We start from the raw sequence: 19,413 nt of genomic DNA, 5'->3' as shown, positions 1-19,413 counted from the left end.
ACAAGCGTGTGGTTGAACTTCTTCCTGGTTTCAACACAATGTCCCCTCTCTCTCTCTCTCTCTCTCTCTCTCTCTCTCTCTCTCTCTCTCTCTCTCTCTCTCTCTCTCTCTCTCTCTCTCTGTCTCTCTCACATCCTCCTTCTTCTTTCAAGTTTGCAGCAGTATAGACGATACTAGTCGACGATCCCTAGTCTGAAGTCATATCTTACAGGATGTGCACATTTTATTATCACAGAGGCAATATGAAACTTCTAGTATGAGTTTGGCATCATGGTCTCACCATATATGGCAGACTGTACTTAGGCTATAATGGGGCTATTTGCGATATTTTCTACCCTCCTTTCTTTTGATATAGTTAGTAGAATCACATCAGACCACTCTGTGGAACAGAGGTATACCCTACATTTAGGATACTAGACAAATAACATGATAGATTTTAATCTTTATTATATTTTAGTGCAAGTATGCAGCACAGCGGTCACATCAAGTGGAAGACAAACTAATACAGAAAAACAATCACAAATTATGAAGTGCAAAATATAAAGTCCTTTGTGGGAACTTACAGGTCTCGTTGAAGAGACAGATGGCAGTTGGGTAGAAGCTGTCCATGTGATGAGAGGTTTTAGTACCACCAGACCTCAGTCTCATGCCAAGGGGGAGAGCCTTAAAGAGTTTATGACCTGGGTGGGAGGGGTCGGCCATGACTTTCTGACACCGCTTCAGCGTCCTGGCAGTGTGTAGGACAGGTCCTGAAGGGATGGCAGGCTGCATCCGACCACCTTTTCAGCACGGTGGATGATGCGCTGCAGTCTGGAGATGGAGGAGGTGAGGGTGGACTCGACGGTGGAGGTGTAGAAAAGCACTATAGACCTCAGAGACCTTTGACCTGGTACATAAGACAAACAAAGGTTGGGAACCACTGGACTAACCGATGAATCGTTGCAGCTCTACAACCTGGAGAGGATGAGGAGAGGGACTGGGATGAAGAGGAGGCTGAGAAGCAGCAGGACCAGAGTATACAGAGGTTCCCCAACAATGCTGCGCAGCTGACGGATCAATATATCTGTCCAGTCAACAATCTGATTCGCCAGCACGGAGCTCCTACGCTGCTCGTCCACGGGTTAACTCCTGTGGTCACTACTGACCTCTAGTCTTTTACTATCAAAACTGTATCATTATTGACCTTAAAGTCGAGCTGAACCCAAAAATGACTTATTTTCTTTGAGTTCAAATACCTGGGTATGCAGTGCACCTATTTAATAATGTATGCAAAACAAATCACAACAATCTCATTTCTTTAGTTTTTCACACTTTTTCACATCAAAAGTTCATTTTTCAAGATTTCATTGATAACAGTAATGTACAGTTTGCTGACATCACCTAGTACTATCAAATTTCTACCCCATTTCAACCAATCATATCACGACATGCAGCTGTCAATCAAATCTTCATTTCAGGATAATTTTCTCTTCCAAATGAAGTAGAAAATGGCACCTAGTGCCTGTCATCTGGCAGAATTCCTATCGCATAAACTAACTACTAACTTGGCCAATTGTTAGAAACATGAACAAAAAACAAAAACTATAATCTCTAAGAATGCAAAGAAATGTAACTGGCTCGTTAAAACGCGCATTCCAGCGATATCGTATTTACAGCAGCGATAATGGCGCGCGCATCCGAGAGCTTGGTTGTCGGGGGTCGCACCTCGAAGATTCCAGGCCGACGTGCTGCACTCTCCGCTCGTCAACACGAAGGCAGCTGGCTGCCTGCGGCTCGCTGAGCTCCACTCAGCCACTAACCTCGCGTCACCAGGCTCTTCCCGAGGAGAGCGCCACAACCAACCACAACACACTGAATCCTACTCGATTTGGAGGCAGAACACGCCAGGATTGGCCAAAGCCCAATCCAGTCCCCAGAATTGTCAAATAAAATCATCAACATGATACTATGACCCGCCTCTCAACCTGTCATCTTAGACAAACTATGTTTTCAGTCTGAAACGGACTCATATGCACGTGACGAACAGGTTCAGTTCGACTTTAACTGTATCCATTATTGACCATGGTCCCGTATTGTTCGTCCATGGGATTATGCCTGTCATCAGCAATGGTTCTCAGTTCTTTAGCTGACCTTTAACCTTTCACAGACCAGTCTAAGACCTGGGACTCGCACTGCAACAGTCCATCTTTACACTTGACTAACACAACTTTCCTACCTGATGTGCTCTCCATATGCTACCAAGACACGGCCACACATCGGAAATCAATAAATTACGTGGACATAATGATCTCACATTTTCACATGGGACATCTAGGATTTGGGTGAATTTGTGCATCTCACTGTTTTGAGGCTGGTTGTTCATCACAGGGATTTGGAGTTATATTGATATACATGATGTGCACATGTGGGTGAAGAGAAGAAAGTCCTGAAAACCACACTTCTTTCTTCAAATCTCTCAAACCTTAAAATAATCTTTTCACACAGGGACAATGTGTCACTAAGCTTTTGAACATTATGTCAACCATTTCTTTTTGTGCATGTCAATGGAATAAATAAATATAAATTATTGGTATATATTAGTGTCCTCTAGAGAGAGATTGGCATCAGCGGAGGACCAAAATGCGAGACTCATTAGCCAATGAACAGCCAGGAAGGGGTCTCGCGCTACTTTCTTGCATGCTAAAACAAAGCTGATAATGTACAATTTGATTCAGCTCACACATGGAACAGTCTCCCACTACAGGTTAGAGACTGTGACACTTACCGCTCCTTTAAAGTCAACTTAAAATCTTGGTTGAGAGACAATCAAGTGTGTGACCATACCGTGTAACATGACGTGTTTTGATTTATGTTTTTATGTATTATTCCTTATTGTATATGTATTTTATGTTATTGTATGTGATGTGGCACTATAGGTACAGTATTGCTGTTCCGGTTTGAATGTACTTTTTGTTTTAGCAGTTTTTACCATCTTACTGCCCAGGGACTACGGTTGAAAATTAGCCAAGCTGGCTAAACTGGCGCATTTACAGAAATGTTTATTAATGTGCACTGTCCCTGTAATTTTAAACTCAATAAATGAAATGAAATGAAATTCAAGGGGGGAAACCCCTTTCAGAGTACAACACAAACTGTCTATTTTGCTGCAACTCGACAGTGCTGCTTAATCCAGGACCTTACTTCCTGGAACTCTTGGGGGTAAAAAACTGGTCCATTGGAGTGAATAGAGATGTTGGGACTCTTCCATCCACATGGCTCTGGTATATTATATATATTACATCAGATTTGTCTAATACAATTTCAAGAGAATTTAGTAGAGAAAGGCGGTAGATGGCTACCAGGAAAAAAGCAATAATTAGCTTGCTTTGATAACTGAAATAGTCCTTTTCTGTGCACACACATGCTGGTGGATTAAAAAACAAGGCTGAGTCATGAACAAGTCTTGCCTCTTAAATGCCTGCAGAGGGTGATATATGCCTGCAGAGGGCGATATATGCTTGATACCTGCAGAGGGCGATATATGCTTGGCAACCTAAGTTGTTCAAAGTCATCCAGCTCTGTCTAGATGGCGTAGTGGAGGCTGAGGGCTTGGACCAAAAGCTTTATACTGTAGTGGAAAGTAAGAAAGTCCTAATCACAGAGTATATGTAATCAGAGTATATGTAGGCTGATCAAAAGTGTCATGTTTTGTTGTATGACCTTTGACCCCATGCTGGCCTGAGTTTGCAGGACAGAGAGCTTCAACATCATGTTTCCCAACTGTGTTCATTCATCCCAAATGGTCAATAATGAAGGACTATATTGTGAAGCAGAATTGTTTACATTGTGAATATGTATGAGCAAGGCTCCTCGATCCTTGTTGATATAGGTGATGCAGCATTGAATACTGTTACCATTCCAGATAGCAAACCTTGAATTAGATGATTCATAACAAGCATGTGGAGAAGTACTTTACCCATTCGGTCTTCCTGCCATGTTCACTACAGCAGAAATACCTTGTGATGTCAAGTGACAATTATGATGTCATAGAGATGAGATGGTTAGACGTTTGACCAAACTGTCATCTGTCATAATGTCACATAAACATACCTGGCTGACACACTTGGCACATAAGTCTTGTGGGCAATGTCTGAACTGCATCTTGTCATGGAGAGGCAACGCCATCTGTGGCATTCCTCATGTTTGCGGCTGAATTCCATGACTGTAGAGAGCCAAAGTGGAACGTCACTTCCTGCTTCAGCACTGTACCAGAGATTTTCATCCGCCATTTATTTTCCAATAGATATTGTGGAAGCTAAAAACCTAATCAAAGAAAAACCCTCAGATACCCTCTAAGAAAGAGACAGTCACACAGTCCTGGAATAGATAATTGGTCTACTTTATTGTAAGTATACAACCCTTATATAGGCCTCCTAGCACGCAAGTCTCAGTCAGGAAGTCACAGGGACCACCCTGTTGCTCTGAGGCGGCCCTCTGCTTCCTGAGATAAGACCTGTTCACAACTTCCTTCAGAGAAACGATTTCGCTGTTCCATGCCTGTGCGTCTGTCAAAATTCCACCACACTATTTATCAGGGATGCTAAGTCATGTGTAGTGAAAAAGGTGACAGATAGCAGGGCAGGCGTAAAGCCACTCAGAAAGCCTCCTGTTTTTGGGATGAAAAAGGTGCCTCTCACATAACGGTGACTAGTTTGCATCCCTGATTTGTTTTAATATAAAAAATGAATAGAGATTTAAAAAAGAAAGTGACCGCAGTAACTTATTATGTAGACATATATGAACCTTCAACTGTATCCTGGACATCAGATTGTGGAGATAAGAAACCCTGGAATACTGTAGGTATCCTAGGATTTCACTGTTCCATGCCTGTGCGTCTGGCAAAATTCCACCACAATATTTCCTAAAATGTTTATAAAAATAGTTTTCCTTGTTCAAACCAAATGGTTCAGATATATTTAGAAACAGGAGAGACCGCATAACATTTCACTCGGACCAAAAGGTAAATTGCGGATTTCAAAAACATATTCTTTCTATGTTTTCTTTTAGTTAAAATAAATGGCGGATGAAAATCTCTGGTACAGTGCTGAAGCAGGAAGTGAGGTTCACTTTGGCTGCACAGCCACCGACACTCACACAACACTGGTAAAGTGTGTGTGGGAGGGAGTATGATGCCAGCATGAGGCGGATAAGCTCAAAATACCATCAAGGGATCCCCCAGGCCCCAGATTATAACTGACTGAGTCTTTATCAGCATCTGCTACTCATTTTGAAAGCAATAGGTTTTGTTGACCCCCTAAACCGAGACCGAGTCAGGACCAAGAGTGACCGGGGATGGGGGGGGGGGGACTGAGTCAAGACCAAGACCGAGGGGGGCAGCCACTGATTGGTCAGTAGCCTATGTAATTACCTGTATATTGGCTGGGTTTCCCAAAAGCTTCTTAGCGCTAAGAAGCTTCTTTAACCCTTCTTAAGGTCCCCTTAAGAAGCAAACGCATTTCCCAATTGCTTCTTAGCCTAAGATGATCTTACGTTACGAAGGCATGCGTTTCCCAAAAGCTTCTTAGCGCTAAGAAGCTTCTTTGACCCTTCTTAAGGCTCCCGTAAGAAGCCAACGAAGCCAACGCGTTTCCTCGATTGCTTCTTAGCCTAAAATTATCTTCCGTTAAGAAGGCTGCGTTTCCCAAAAGCTTCTTAGCGCTAAGATGATCTTTCGTTAAGAAGGTTTTGTAAGAAGGGTCTGGGGCATTCTTAACACCTTCTTAATGACGAAACACTGGCAGATCCAGCCGCGTCAGGCAAAAGGAGATACTTGTGTCCACTGTTCCTCTTGTGTTTTTCCCTTTTTTCTTTCTTTCATGCACCCTTTAGTGTTTAAAATTGGGGAACACTTGAAAATCTCCCCTGTATGTATGGTTACTTGTGTTTTAAATGTTTTACCGTAGGCTATATTCCTCTAATCAGAATGGATTCCTTTTATAATAAGAATGTTGTGGATTTATATAGCACCTTTCACAGAACCCAAGGTCGCTTAAATTCTGTAGTGTTTCTCGCAATTTTGTTGTATGCTGTGTATATAAAGCAATTTGAACTGGAGTCCATGTCTGAAATAAACAATGTTTAATAGAAGAAGTTCTTGTTTAACATGACCACGATTAGGTTATTCTACAACAGTGTTTCTCAACCACTGGTGGGCTCAGAGTGCCATCTAGTGGGCCGCAGAGGACCTCTCACATCGAGATGGTGGACAGCTCCAGTTAAGATGCTTCTTAAGAGCCTTCTTTAGCGATGTGTTAAGAAGCCTGTTAAGAAGGCGTTTGGGAAACACTTCTTTGGAGCCTTCTTAACTCCTTAACAAGCTTCTTAACTCTTAAGAAGCTTCTTTGTTTGGAAACTCAGCCATTACCACTACACCACCACTGTCACAATCATTGACAGTGGTGGTGTAGTTAGGGATTGTTTGTTGTTGGTCATGATTGACGGTCCGCATCAACAGGGCTGAATCATTGACAGTGGTGGTGTAGTTAGGAATGTCATACCGAACCGACCTGGATAGCTAGGCTTAGATAGTGAGGTAATATGCAGTTGTGCGGTGGTAGCATGGAGGGGGGTGTTTCCAGGACGCTGGATTACACCGTTAAGCCTTCTTGAGGTGTCGTGGGCCTAACTTAACGAAACGTCGGTGAAGGAAGGTGCCCACTTGAAAACCCCAATGACATGCTTCATACTGCTGTTGGCTAGGGTAGGTAACTGGTGATTTGTGTCTTGTCTATTAGTTTGTTAGCCTGTTAGCTTGTTTTATTCTGGATTGGGCTTCTAAATGTGTTTTTCTTCTGATTTTGGCACAAGGGATAGTAACATCTTGTCCTGTGTATTAATTAATAATGGAGTATGCTGTTAATTAACAGAAGCATTAGTCTATAGTGGTTATGTTAAAAACCTTTATTTGAAATTCAACCACAAAATGTTCAGTTCTTTTCATTATTATTGGTTTTATTTTCTTCACTCACTGGTTTTCTTAACTTACTTTAATCGAATTTACTCCAAAAAAACAATAACAACATTAACAAGTAAAAAGCAGTACCTCTAAATTCTATTTTTCTTTGCTGTATCTGTATCCTATTACTATTTTCTATTGCGACTGCAGGATTTTATCTACATCTATACATCTTCAAAATTTAAACAACAGCAACTTCAGTACATACAAGGAAAAAAATACATACAGAAACAAATCTGAAAACTGATTGTACAGTCTGTCTGTTGTGTGTCTGAACGCTGTCTGAGTGGCAGACAGTGGAGGTGCTCTTCAGCAGGTGGGTAGATGCAGCAGTGTTTCTTCAGACTATCAGACCGAGTGAACGTTCTCTTACAGCCAACACACCAGTAGCCTGTGCCATTGTCGATGCGTTGGTGTGATGTTAGGTTACCTAACTGCCTGAAGCTGCTCCCACATTGGTCACAGCTGTAGGGTTTAGCTCCAGTGTGGATGTGTTGGTGTCTTGTTAGGTCACCTAACTGACTGAAGCTGCTTCCACATTTGTCACAACTGTAGGGGTTAGCTCCAGTGTGGATGTGTTGGTGTCTTGTTAGGTCACCTAACTCACTGAAGCTGCTCCCACATTGGTCACAGCTGTAGGGTTTGGCTCCAGTGTGAATGCGTTGGTGTGTTGTTAGGGTAGCTAAGTGACTGAAGCTGCTCCCACATTGGTCACAGCTGTAGGGTTTAGCTCCAGTGTGGATGCGTTGGTGTCTTGTTAGGTCACCTAACTGACTGAAGCTGCTCCCACATTTGTCACAACTGTAGGGTTTAGCTCCAGTGTGGATGTGTTGGTGTCTTGTTAGGGCACCTAACTGACTGAAGCTGCTCCCACATTGGTCACAACTGTAGGGTTTAGCTCCAGTGTGGATGTGTTGGTGTCTTGTTAGGTCACCTAACTGCCTGAAGCTGCTCCCACATTGGTCACAGCTGTAGGGTTTAGCTCCAGTGTGTATGCGTTGGTGTCTTGTTAGGTCACCTAACTGCCTGAAGCTGCTCCCACATTGGTCACAGCTGTAGGGTTTAGTTCCAGTGTGAATACGTTGGTGTCTTGTTAGGTTAGCTAACTGCCTGAAGCTGCTCCCACATTGGTCACAGCTGTAGGATTTAGTTCCAGTGTGAATACGTTGGTGTCTTGTTAGGTCACCTAACTGACTGAAGCTGCTCCCACATTGGTCACAGCTGTAGGGTTTAGTTCCAGTGTGAATACGTTGGTGTCTTGTTAAGTTAGCTAACTGATTGAAGCTGCTCCCACATTGGTCACAACTGTAGGGTTTAGTTCCAGTGTGAATACGTTGGTGTCTTGTTAGGTTAGCTAACTCCCTGAAGCTGCTCCCACATTGGTCACAGCTGTAGGGTTTAGCTCCAGTGTGTATGCGTTGGTGTGTTTTTAGGGTAGCTAAGTGACTGAAGCTGCTCCCACATTGGTCACAGCTGTAGGGTTTAGCACCAGTGTGAATACGTTGGTGTGTTGTTAGGTGACTTAACTGCCTGAACCTGCTCCCACATTGGTCACAGCTGTAGGGTTTCTCTCCAGTGTGGATGTGTTGGTGTGATTTTAGGTTTTGTGACCGACTGAAAGACTGCCCACACTCCTGACAGGAGTAGGGCTTCTCTCCTGAGTGAACTTTCTGATGACGCTTCAACAGATGAAGTTTTGTGAATGTTTTGTCACACTGATCACAACGATGACGTCTGGGTCCACTGGTGCCTGTCTGTTTCCATAGAGAAAGATACAAAGAAAGAATCAGGACAGAGAGACTGTGTGTGTGTGTGTGTGTGTGTGTGTGTGTGTGTGTGTGTGTGTGTTGCAACATCAGTGATATGTTTTCTCACCTCTCCTGAAGGATTCATCTTGACAGTGTTCCTCTCCTCCTCTGCCAGATGTCTCTCTTCCTGCCAATCAGCTCTGACATGATCAAAACAGACGGTAAGACAGGGAACGCCCACACAAAGAAACAACAATAATAATAATCATGTGTTGATCACTGACTCTGTTGTACGGTTGGACATGGTTGTTTGTCCTGTTGCACTCTAGGGGAGAGCAGAGCAAGGAAGTAACCATTCTATACTAAAATGGATATTAGTGTGAGGGGTATACTGTATATACCACTCTCATAACATGTGTGTATCACTTAGGGTGTCGAGTCATAGTCGATTTTTTTATTTGTCTTTATTGAGTGTTCCAAAACTGCATGTTTAACTAAGAATAGGCTAATGATTATTCCCACTCACCACTTATTTAATGTGGTTACTAATTACTTTGTGGTCAAAAGTTTGGAAGGAACAATGCATGTTGGGAGATATGCAAATGTTTTTGTCCAATGGGTCCAATAGACCCTTCTCACGGGGGCCATTTTGTGTCAAAAAGGCATCGTAAACACAGGTGCAAGTAAAACACTAATGAGGGTTTCCAACTTCCATGATTGGAATTTTGAAACCCTCATTAGTGTTTTGCTTGCACCTGTGTTTATTCTGTCTTTTCGACACAAAATGGCCCCCATGAAAAGGGTCTATAGACTACTTCAGAGGTGTAGTGCTATCTAGAGAAGTGGGGGAACGCACCTATATGGGGAACACCTGCACACGCACACACGCTAACGTTCACGCAGCCTATTCATTAATTAATCGTTCCGGGCGGGCAATCGCTTATATCAACGAATTAAATGAGCAAACTCACGGATTCCTCAAGTGCTGCAAACCACTGTCACTGACACACGACTAACTTGTGTCCTCTATAAACACTGCAGAAGCCCGTGACATTTGCAGCTCTGAAACTAAAATACGTATATGGGCACAGCAGAGCAGACTCAGTTATCAACACAAACAGCTAAACAATAGCTGTGTTTCCATTACAGTTTTTCGCAAAATAATTGCGATATTTCTACAACTTCGACAATGTACAATTGCGACTTGTAGGCGTTTCCATTGCAGTTGAGTTTGAGTGATTCCCCGTTGCAGCAGCTGCCACAGTGATTACGCACGGGGATCTGCCCCAAATCCCGTCCCCTGCATGCTCAAATCTAACCAATGGTCAATGCAAATCACAACATGAAGTTACAACGCATATAAACGAGCCTGATTATCAATTCAAAAGAACATGTTGCTGGCTGCGGTGAATGCAGTGCAGAGAGGCAGAGGAAAAAAGGTAGCCTACAACTGCGCGCACACAGACAGGCAGCCTGTCACCATGGACCGATTTCTGTCATTAAACATGATCTTTTTTCCCCAGCTCCGCTTTTGCACAACACTCGTCTTTCTGCTAGGTTGCTGCGGAGGTTTTGCCACGGCTTATCGAACCCTTTCTCCCTCATTTTCCTTTCATTTTCCGCTCCTTTTCCAAAGGAGAATGGGTCACATGACGTGCAAATGCGGAAAAGTGTGTTTCCATTACACTTTTGCGATAAACTGCTATATCGACACGTCTGAAAAACCACCTCATGAGAGCGCAAAAACTTTTTGCGATATTTGGGAGGTTTTTCGAAATTTACGTGTTTCCATTACCCACTTTCTATTGCGATATTTAGATTTTGCGCATTTCTGATGGTAATGGAAACACGACAGCGATCACACAAGTTGCACAACTGGCATCTGGCGATGCAAATTGCAATGGGGTGATTAACGCTAACTTTTGATTCAACCGCGTTGAAAAGAAACACGCTTTTAACATTGTTTCTTCATGCTTGTAAACGTACCTTTTTAGCAGCTGGTCCGAAAAATTAAAGGATGTTTGGCTGCCTTTTTCATCTTTACTTGTTATAGTGAGGTACTGGTGGAAAAAAATATATTTTGATGCTGAAAAAGCCAGTATGTTTCAGTATAGCTTTTATTAAACTGAGGTTTCCCCCGCGCTGTAGCTAGTTAAGGTGGAATGTTTCCTTTTCCTTCAAGCCACGAGTTGATGCTGTGTGAATCAGTCAGCCCACCTTAAATATAGTTAAGGTGGAATGTTTCCTTCTTTCTTCAAGCCGCGAGTTGATGCTGTGTGAATAATTCAGCCCACCTTAAATATAGGACGAATGACAACGTTGTCAAGTTTCACTCGTTTTATTGGCTCGACATGCACACACACACTGACACACACAAAACACCCCTTGGAGAAGTATGGGAACGCCGTTCCCACGCGTTCTGCCGGGACTACACCTATGGACTACTTGCACAACTCCACTACTTCCTGAAATGAATAGGGCAGTTTGGTTTTCTGTACTACACTATTGGATGAACTGATTAATGTCAGGTGTGCCTGACTGCTGCAGTCACAACAACAGTGATCAGTACTTGCATTGTCAGGTTATCAGTTCAAGTGTGTTTACTTGTCAGTATCACGTATCAGAGGCTTTATATCAGAGCAGCATCTAGCCGCAGTAGAACAATGACAAAGAAGCGTTTTCAGAGTGGCGCACAGAAGAAAAAGAGGAGATTGGAGGAGGCGAAGTTTAATGAAAGTTTGCCCAAGCTGACAAAATTGTTCAAAAAAGCCGCCGACTTGACGGAGGACGAGGAGCAGCGAGCAGCTGGAACCTTAATTGAAGCAGTACCAGGTGCCTGGCTGTGAAGCTGTAACCTGCTCAGATCTCCTACTGCCTGTGAGGCTGTAACCTGCTCTCCCTGTGCCTGTGATCTACTGACCTGCTGCCTGGCTGTGAAGCTGTAACCTGCTCAGATCTCCTACTGCCTGTGAGGCTGTAACCTGCTCTCCCTGTGCCTGTGATCTACTGACCTGCTGCCTGGCTGTGAGGCTGTAACCTGCTCTCCCTGTGCCTGTGATCTACTGACCTGCTGCCTGGCTGTGAAGCTGTAACCTGCTCTCCATGTGATCTACTGACCTGCTGCCTGGCTGTGATTGTTAACAGCTAAACTCCAGCACACACAGTAAGTTAAGTATACAGTTGTACACTAATCTTTCCATCTTATAGACGAGACAAAAGGGTTTACATTGCAAATGTTTCTAGTTATTCAATGAGATCTTTTTCAGTGGAAGTCATCTCTCTCCTCCTTAAGTTATTTACTTGTCCCCTTCTCTTCTTCTCTTCTTCTCTCTTCCAATGTCTCTCTCCAGGTTGTTCCAACATCCCAACATCATCATGATGACCTGACTGCCTGTGGCTGTGATGTGGTGATCATCTGAGTGTGTGGTGTGATCTGTGAGCATTTGATATTAATTAAAGGCTATATTATACTTACAGTATATTACTATTGCCACATTGTCTTCTTCTAACTGACTGGTTATTCTGGTGACTTTTCTGGTCAAGTTCTTCAGGTAGAACAGTAAGAGTTCCTTATTTATGTGCCCTCTAGTTCTGGGGCTTTACCTGAAAAGAGCTGCCCCCAAATAGTTTTTGTTCACAAGCTTTAAGCAACAAACAAAAATAGGAGGTGGGGGCTCACACATTGATCTTCACCTGGAGCCTCCAGATGTCTAGAACCGCCACTGCTCGCAGGGCTGCCATGCAGGCAGTGTAAACGCATGCATCGTAAAGTCCTGTACACCAGTGTTCCTTCCTTATGTAGTAAAGCAGTTCACTGGACAGGCAACCTGTCAATCATGCCCAAAACATAGTATTTTCTTTCGTCTACCGGTATTTGACTCTAATATAATATATAATATAACTCACTAAACGAGTGAGTTATAGAACTCACTCGTTTAGTGAGTTATATAACTCACCAAAACCGTGTTTTGAACCAGGCTGTAAACATGTTTAATCCTGTTGTAAAGACATGAGGGTGAACAGGGACTGACTCGCTTTTGGAGACAGCCTCACATCATGGCCATTTGAGTAACTACAGATTTCATCACTTCCGCATAGCTTCATCTGTCCAAGTCTGAGCTTGCTGCCTGCTAAAAACATGCTAGAAGATTGTCACCTTCAACAGGATACTAGAAATATCATTTCTAGACCTGCCACAAGATAGAGTACTGTACTGTGGCTGATCCTGCTGCCTGTGCTCACATAAAAGATGAAAATCATAAAGCACAAACCACAACACTTACAGTAACGTTGCTTCTGCTGCTGGAGTTCTGTCTCCACGGCACCTCTGAGATCCAACTCTACAAGAAGTTACAAATTCATTTAGATTAGATTAGCCTATTGTCTCCCTTAGGATACATTTGTCTTTATTTTATGTTGAGTTAATTATGTGAGTGTATTGTTTGATGTCAGTACAATCATTCATTATTATTATTATTACACTACATTCATAGGCTTATTGAATAAGTATTTAGGTACATGTATTTTATACATGATGAGAACCAGTACTTTCAAAATGTAATATACTACATATTACTAGTTACTTTCATTTGAAAGTAATAAGTTACTTTACAATAGTACTGTCTGTGTAGAGTAACTTGTTACTTATTACACTACTTTTGCATTACTTTCACCAAAACAACAGCAGCAGCAGAATGACATCGCCGCCCCGGAACCATCCCAAAGAATAATTTCAACCGCCTTGAAGTCAGTGTAAACAATCCAACATTCTAAATGTTATTCTTTTCCTTTGTTATTGTCATCTATAATGGTTATTTGCATAAAAACACACAGTTTGATTAGGAAATGATTGTATCTTTTTTTAAATATGTGCTTTGATAAAAAAAAAAATCAATTTGTAACTTGAGTTACCTGACAAAGTAACTGGTATAATATTACTGAAATCCTATAAGTAATAAGTTATATTACTGAGTTACTGCTAAAAGTAATATATTACATGTAATATGTTACTTCTGTAATGAGTTACCTCCAACACTGGTGAGAACACATTTTCAACATGGATGAAGGAACAAGTACTGTATACAAAAACATTACAAAATGCGGAACCCCACGGCCGTATGAGTTGTGCCAAACAAACGTTAATATCTCAAAAACTATACACCACATCGCTTCTATTTTTACATTCTAAGTGAGAGCAGAATTAGCTCAAGAGTTTGATGGCTATGTATGTCGTGTTAAAGTTGTGTCAACTACTACTTACTGAGATTATTTATTCGCTCCAGAGTTGAACTTCTTCCTGGTTTCAACACAAGCGTGTGGTTGAACTTCTTCCTGGTTTCAACACAAGCGTCTCTCTCTCTCTCTCTGTCTCTCTCTCTCTCTCTCTCTCTCTCTCTCTCTCTCTCTGTCTCTCTCTCTCTCTTTCTCTCTCTCATCCTCCTTCTTCTTTCAAGTTTGCGGCAGTATAGAATCTGAAGTATCTGAAGTCATATCTTACAGGATGTGCACATTTTATTATCAGAGACGCAATATGAAACTTCTAGTGTGAGTTTGGCATCATGGTCTCATCATATATGGCAGACTGTACTATTTGCGATATTTTCTACCCTCCTTTCTTTTGATATAGTTAGTAGAATCACATCAGACCACTCTGTGGAAGAGAGGTATAGCCTACATTTAGGATACTAGACAAATAACATGATAGATTTTAATCTTTATTATATTTTAGTGCAAGTATGCAGCACAGCGGTCACATCAAGTGGAAGACAAACTAATACAGAAAAACAGTCACAAATTATGAAGTGCAAAATATAAAGTCCTTTAAAGTGACATGATGGAGGCAGGGTGGGCGGGTTGGGGGGGAGTGATAAAGTCCTTTGTGGAGCTTTCAGGTGTCGTTGAAGAGACAGATGGCAGTTGGGTAGAAGCTGTCCATGTGATGAGAGGTTTTAGTACCACCAGACCTCAGTCTCATGCCAAGGGGGAGAGCCTTAAACAGTTTATGACCTGTGTGGGAGGGGTCGGCCATGACCTTCTGAGAGCGCTTCAGCATCCTGGCAGTGTGTAGGACAGGTCCTGAAGGGATGGCAGGCTGCATCCGACCACCTTTTCAGCACGGTGGATGATGCGCTGCAGTCTGGAGATGGAGGAGGTGAGGGTGGACTCGACGGTGGAGGTGTAGAAAAGCACCAACGCTGCCTTTGGCATTATAGACCTCAGAGACCTTTGGCCTGGTACATAAGACAAGCAAAGGTTTGGAACCACTGGACTAACCGATGAATCGTTGCAGCTCTACAACCTGGAGAGGATGAGGAGAGGGACTGGGATGAAGAGGAGGCTGAGAAGCAGCAGGACCAGAGTATACAGAGGTTCACCAACAATGCTGCGCAGCTGACGAAACAATATATCTGTGCTGTCAACAATCTGATTTGCCAGCACGGAGCTCGGCCCCCCGATGTGTGGTTCCTGTACTTGCCCCGCCCACCAGCAGACACAAGGCGTTACCTGGCCTACCTGCACCAGCTGGACCTGCTGAGTCGAGACCTGGGACCTACGCTGCTCGTCCACGGGCTAACTCCTGTGGTCACTACTGACCTCTAGTCTTTTACTATCAAAACTGTATCCATTATTGACCTTAACTGTATCCATTATTGACCATGGTCCCGTATTGTTCGTCCATGGGATTATGCCTGTCATCACCAATGGTTCTCAGTTCTTTAGCTGACCTTTAACCTTTCACAGACCAGTCTAAGACCTGGGACTCGCACTGCAACAGTCCATCTTTACACTTGACTAACACAACTTTCCTACATGATGTGCTCTCCATATGCTACCAAGACACGGCCACACATCGGAAATCAATGAATGACGTGGACATAATGATCTCACATTTTCACATGGGACATCTAGGATTTGGGTGAATTTGTGCATCTCACTGTTTTGAGGCTGGTTGTTCATCACAGGGATTTTGAGTTATATTGATATACATGATGTGCACATGTGGCTGAAGAGAAGAAAGTCCTGAAAACCACACTTCTTTCTTCAAATCTCCCAAACCTTAAAATAATCTTTTCACACAGGGACAATGTGTCCCTAAGCTTTTGAACATTATGTCAACCATTTCTTTTTGTGCATGTCAATGGAATAAATAAATATAAATTATTAGTATATATTACATCAGATTTGTCTAAGTCAATTTCAAGAGAATTTAGTAGAGAAAGGCGATAGATGGCTACCGGGAAAAATAATAATAATTAGCTTGCTTTGATAACTGAAATAGTCCTTTTCTGTGCACACACATGCTGGTGGATTAAAAAACAAGGCTGAGTCATGAACAAGTCTTGCCTCTTAAATGCCTGCAGAGGGCGATATATGCTTGATGCCTGCAGAGGGCGATATATGCTTGGCAACCTAAGTTGTTCAAAGTCATCCAGCTCTGTCTAGATGGTGTAGTGGAGGCTGAGGGCTTGGACCAAAAGCTTTATACTGTATTGGAAAGTAAGGAAGTCCTAATCACAGAGTATATGTAATCAGAGTATATGTAATCAGAGTATATGTAGGCTGATCAAAAGTGTCATGTTTTGTTGTATGACCTTTGACCCCATGCTGGCCTGAGTTTGCTGCAACATCGTGTTTCCCAAGTGTGTTCATTGAACCCAAATGGTCAATAATGAAGGACTATATTGTGAAGCAGAATTGTTTACATTGTGAATATGTATGAGCAAGGCTCCTCGATCCTTGTTGATATAGGTGATGCAGCATTGAATACTGTTACCATTCCAGATAGCAAACCTTGAATTAGATGATTCATAACAAGCATGTGGAGAAGTACTTTACCCATTCTGTCTTCCTGCCATGTTCACTACAGCAGAAATAACTTGTGATGTCAAGTGACAATTATGATGTCATAGAGATGAGATGGTTAGCCGTTTGACCAAACTGTCATCTGTCATAATGTCACATAAAAATACCTGGCTGATACACTTGGCACATAAGTCTTGTGGGCAATGTCTGAACTGCATCTTGTCATGGAGCGGCAACGCCATCTGCGGCATTCCGCCAAAGTGGAACGTCACTTCCTGCTTCAGCACTGTACCAGAGATTTTCATCCACCATTTATTTTCCCATAGACATTTCCTAAAATGCTTATAAAAATAGTTTTACTTGTACAAACCAAATGGTTCAGATATATTTAGAAACAGGAGAGACCGCACAACATTTCACTCAGACCAAAATGTAAATTGCTGATTTAACACATTGACTGCCAGCCGTTTTTTTTTGCTGTAGGTAGCTTCTGCCAAGCCGTTTTTTGAGGATTCTGGCTCATTTTACAAGAGCCGAGGATTCTTTTCTGCTTGGAGTTTGTGAACATACAATATCTCAAAAGTACTAATAGAATGTGTACTTTCTCTGTCTAAAAGAGTTAGTTTGTAGAGTTAGTAGTTATGTAAGCATTAGCAATTGAATACAGCATGGTTTCAGCGTCAGAAAAAAGATTCAGAGATAAACGGCTTTTTGTGAAATTCGATAGAACAGTCACTTTAACCATTCATTTTGGCATCAGTAAGACCTAAACAATAGTTTTGAACAGTAATTTCCTCCATAACAGCAGGAAACTCCCCTCTGCTCAACTCCTCCCTCCGTGGGCGTTCTTCTTGGCTGCAGCGCCGTGTCACAAGCACTTTCCTACCTGTGCAAATGCACTTTCTCATACTCTCGACCTCTCAAATAAATTTCTGAATAGAAATTAAATTGCGAAAAATTAGAGCGAAAAAGAAACAAAAAAGAATGGGTTGAAAATCCCATTCTAAAAGCCTTTTATGGCTGTTTCCAATTTGGTGCTATTTTGCAAGGCAAAATCGCCTGCTGCACCACAAGCTTGTCACCGGTCTCACTGCCCCGCTGCCGCTGTGCGGCTGTGCCTGGCTGTGCCTGTCTGCGTGGCCGCTCCCCGAGGAAGCCCGGCTGGACTCGCCCGCCTCCCGGAGCCCTGGCCGAGAGCTCCGATGAAGCCCCTGCGACTCTGGTCATATTTACGCTGCGTGCCTCAAAGTGTGCTCCATCCGCAATCCACCGGGCAAGTTTGCAATCCCGCACCGCCAGCAATCACCGCGAAAACGAAAGCGCCTCCGCCAATCCATTTTCATGAGAATGGAAATGGATCACACTGCTTTTTGCTTGCCTTCCTACTTCCTTGTCGCCACTTAGTGGGTCGGTGGAATGGGTTGTACACGTTGTACACGTCCAATACTTATATAAGATATGTAAAAGGGTTAGATGCACAACCCACCGTCAAAAAAAAAAAATCGATGGCAACGACGTGTTTACACGTCGCTGGCAGTCAACAGCTGGATTCTGAAAACGTGTTAACACGTCGTTGGCAGTCAACGTGTTAAAAAATATATTTTTTCAATGTTTTCTTTTAGTTTTGGTCAGAGTAAAATGTTATATGGTCTCTCCAATTCTAAATATAGCTGAACCGTTTGGTTTGAGCAAGTAAAACTATTTTAGAAGCATTTTACGAAATGTCTATGGGAAAATAAATGGCGGATGAAAATCTCTGGTACAGTGCTGAAGCAGGAAGTGAGGTTCACTTTGGCTGCACAGCCACCGACACTCACACAACACTGGCAAAGTACGTGGGGGAGGGAGTATGATGCCAGCATGAGGTGGATAAGCTCAAAATACCATCAAGGGATCCCCCAGGCCCCAGATTATAACTGACTGAGTCTTTATCAGCATCTGCTACTCATTTTGAAAGCAATAGGTTTTGTTGACCCCCTAAACCGAGACCGAGTCAGGACCAAGAGAGACGAGACCAGGGGGGGGAGGGGGACTGAGTCAAGACCAAGACCGAGGGGGGCAGCCACTGATTGGTCAGTAGCCTAATTACCTGTATATTGGCTGGGTTTCCCAAAAGCTTCTTAGCGCTAAGAAGCTTCTTTAACCCTTCTTAAGGTCCCCTTAAGAAGCAAAGGTGTTTCCCAATTGCTTCTTAGCCTAAGATGATCTTTCGTTAGGAAGGCATGCCTTTCCCAAAAGCTTCTTAGCGCTAAGAAGCTTCTTTGACCCTTCTTAAGGCTCCCGTAAGAAGCCAACGAAGCCAACGCGTTTCCTCGATTGCTTCTTAGCCTAAAATGATCTTCCGTTAAGAAGGCTGCGTTTCCCAAAAGCTTCTTACCGCTAGATGATCTTTCGTTAAGAAGGTTTTGGAAGAAGGGTCTGGGGCATTCTTAACACCTTCTTAATGACGAAACACTGGCAGATCCAGCCGCGTCAGGCAAAAGGACATACTTGTGTTCACTGTTCCTCTTGTGTTTTCCCTTTTTCCTTTCTTTCATGCACCCTTTAGTGTTTAAAATTGGGGAACACTTGAAAATCTCCCCTGTATGTATGGTTACTTGTGTTTTTAATGTTTTACCGTAGGCTATATTCCTCTAATCAGAATGGATTCCTTTTATAATAAGAATGTTGTGGATTTATATAGCACCTTTCACAGAACCCAAGGTCGCTTAAATTCTGTAGTGTTTCTCGCAATTTTGTTGTATGCTGTGTATATAAAGCAATTTGAACTGGAGTCCATGTCTGAAATAAATAATGTTTAATAGAAGAAGTTCTTGTTTAACATGACCACGATTAGGTTATTCTACAACAGTGTTTCTCAACCACTGG

At 42.7% G+C, this 19,413-nt stretch overlaps 1 protein-coding gene across 1 annotated transcript; it reads right to left on the bottom strand.

The window, feature by feature from the left end:
* Positions 1–6,974: 6,974 nt before the first annotated feature.
* Positions 6,975–13,036, bottom strand: LOC310797280 (uncharacterized protein). The gene is made up of 3 exons (XM_083659641.1): positions 13,026–13,036; positions 8,870–8,942; positions 6,975–8,748 (listed from the first exon to the last, which is right to left on the bottom strand). The coding sequence occupies exons 2-3, from the start codon at positions 8,885–8,887 to the stop codon at positions 7,192–7,194; spliced, it is 1,575 nt and encodes a 524-aa protein (XP_083515767.1). The 5' UTR covers positions 8,888–8,942; positions 13,026–13,036; the 3' UTR covers positions 6,975–7,191.
* Between the last annotated feature and the right edge of the window lie 6,377 nt (positions 13,037–19,413).

Source organism: Poromitra crassiceps (assembly GCF_964638095.1).
Source record: "Poromitra crassiceps genome assembly, chromosome: 23".
NCBI lineage: Eukaryota > Metazoa > Chordata > Actinopteri > Beryciformes > Melamphaidae > Poromitra > Poromitra crassiceps.
Note: the sequence above shows the minus strand (reverse complement) of the source record. Positions and strands in the feature narration are given on the sequence as shown.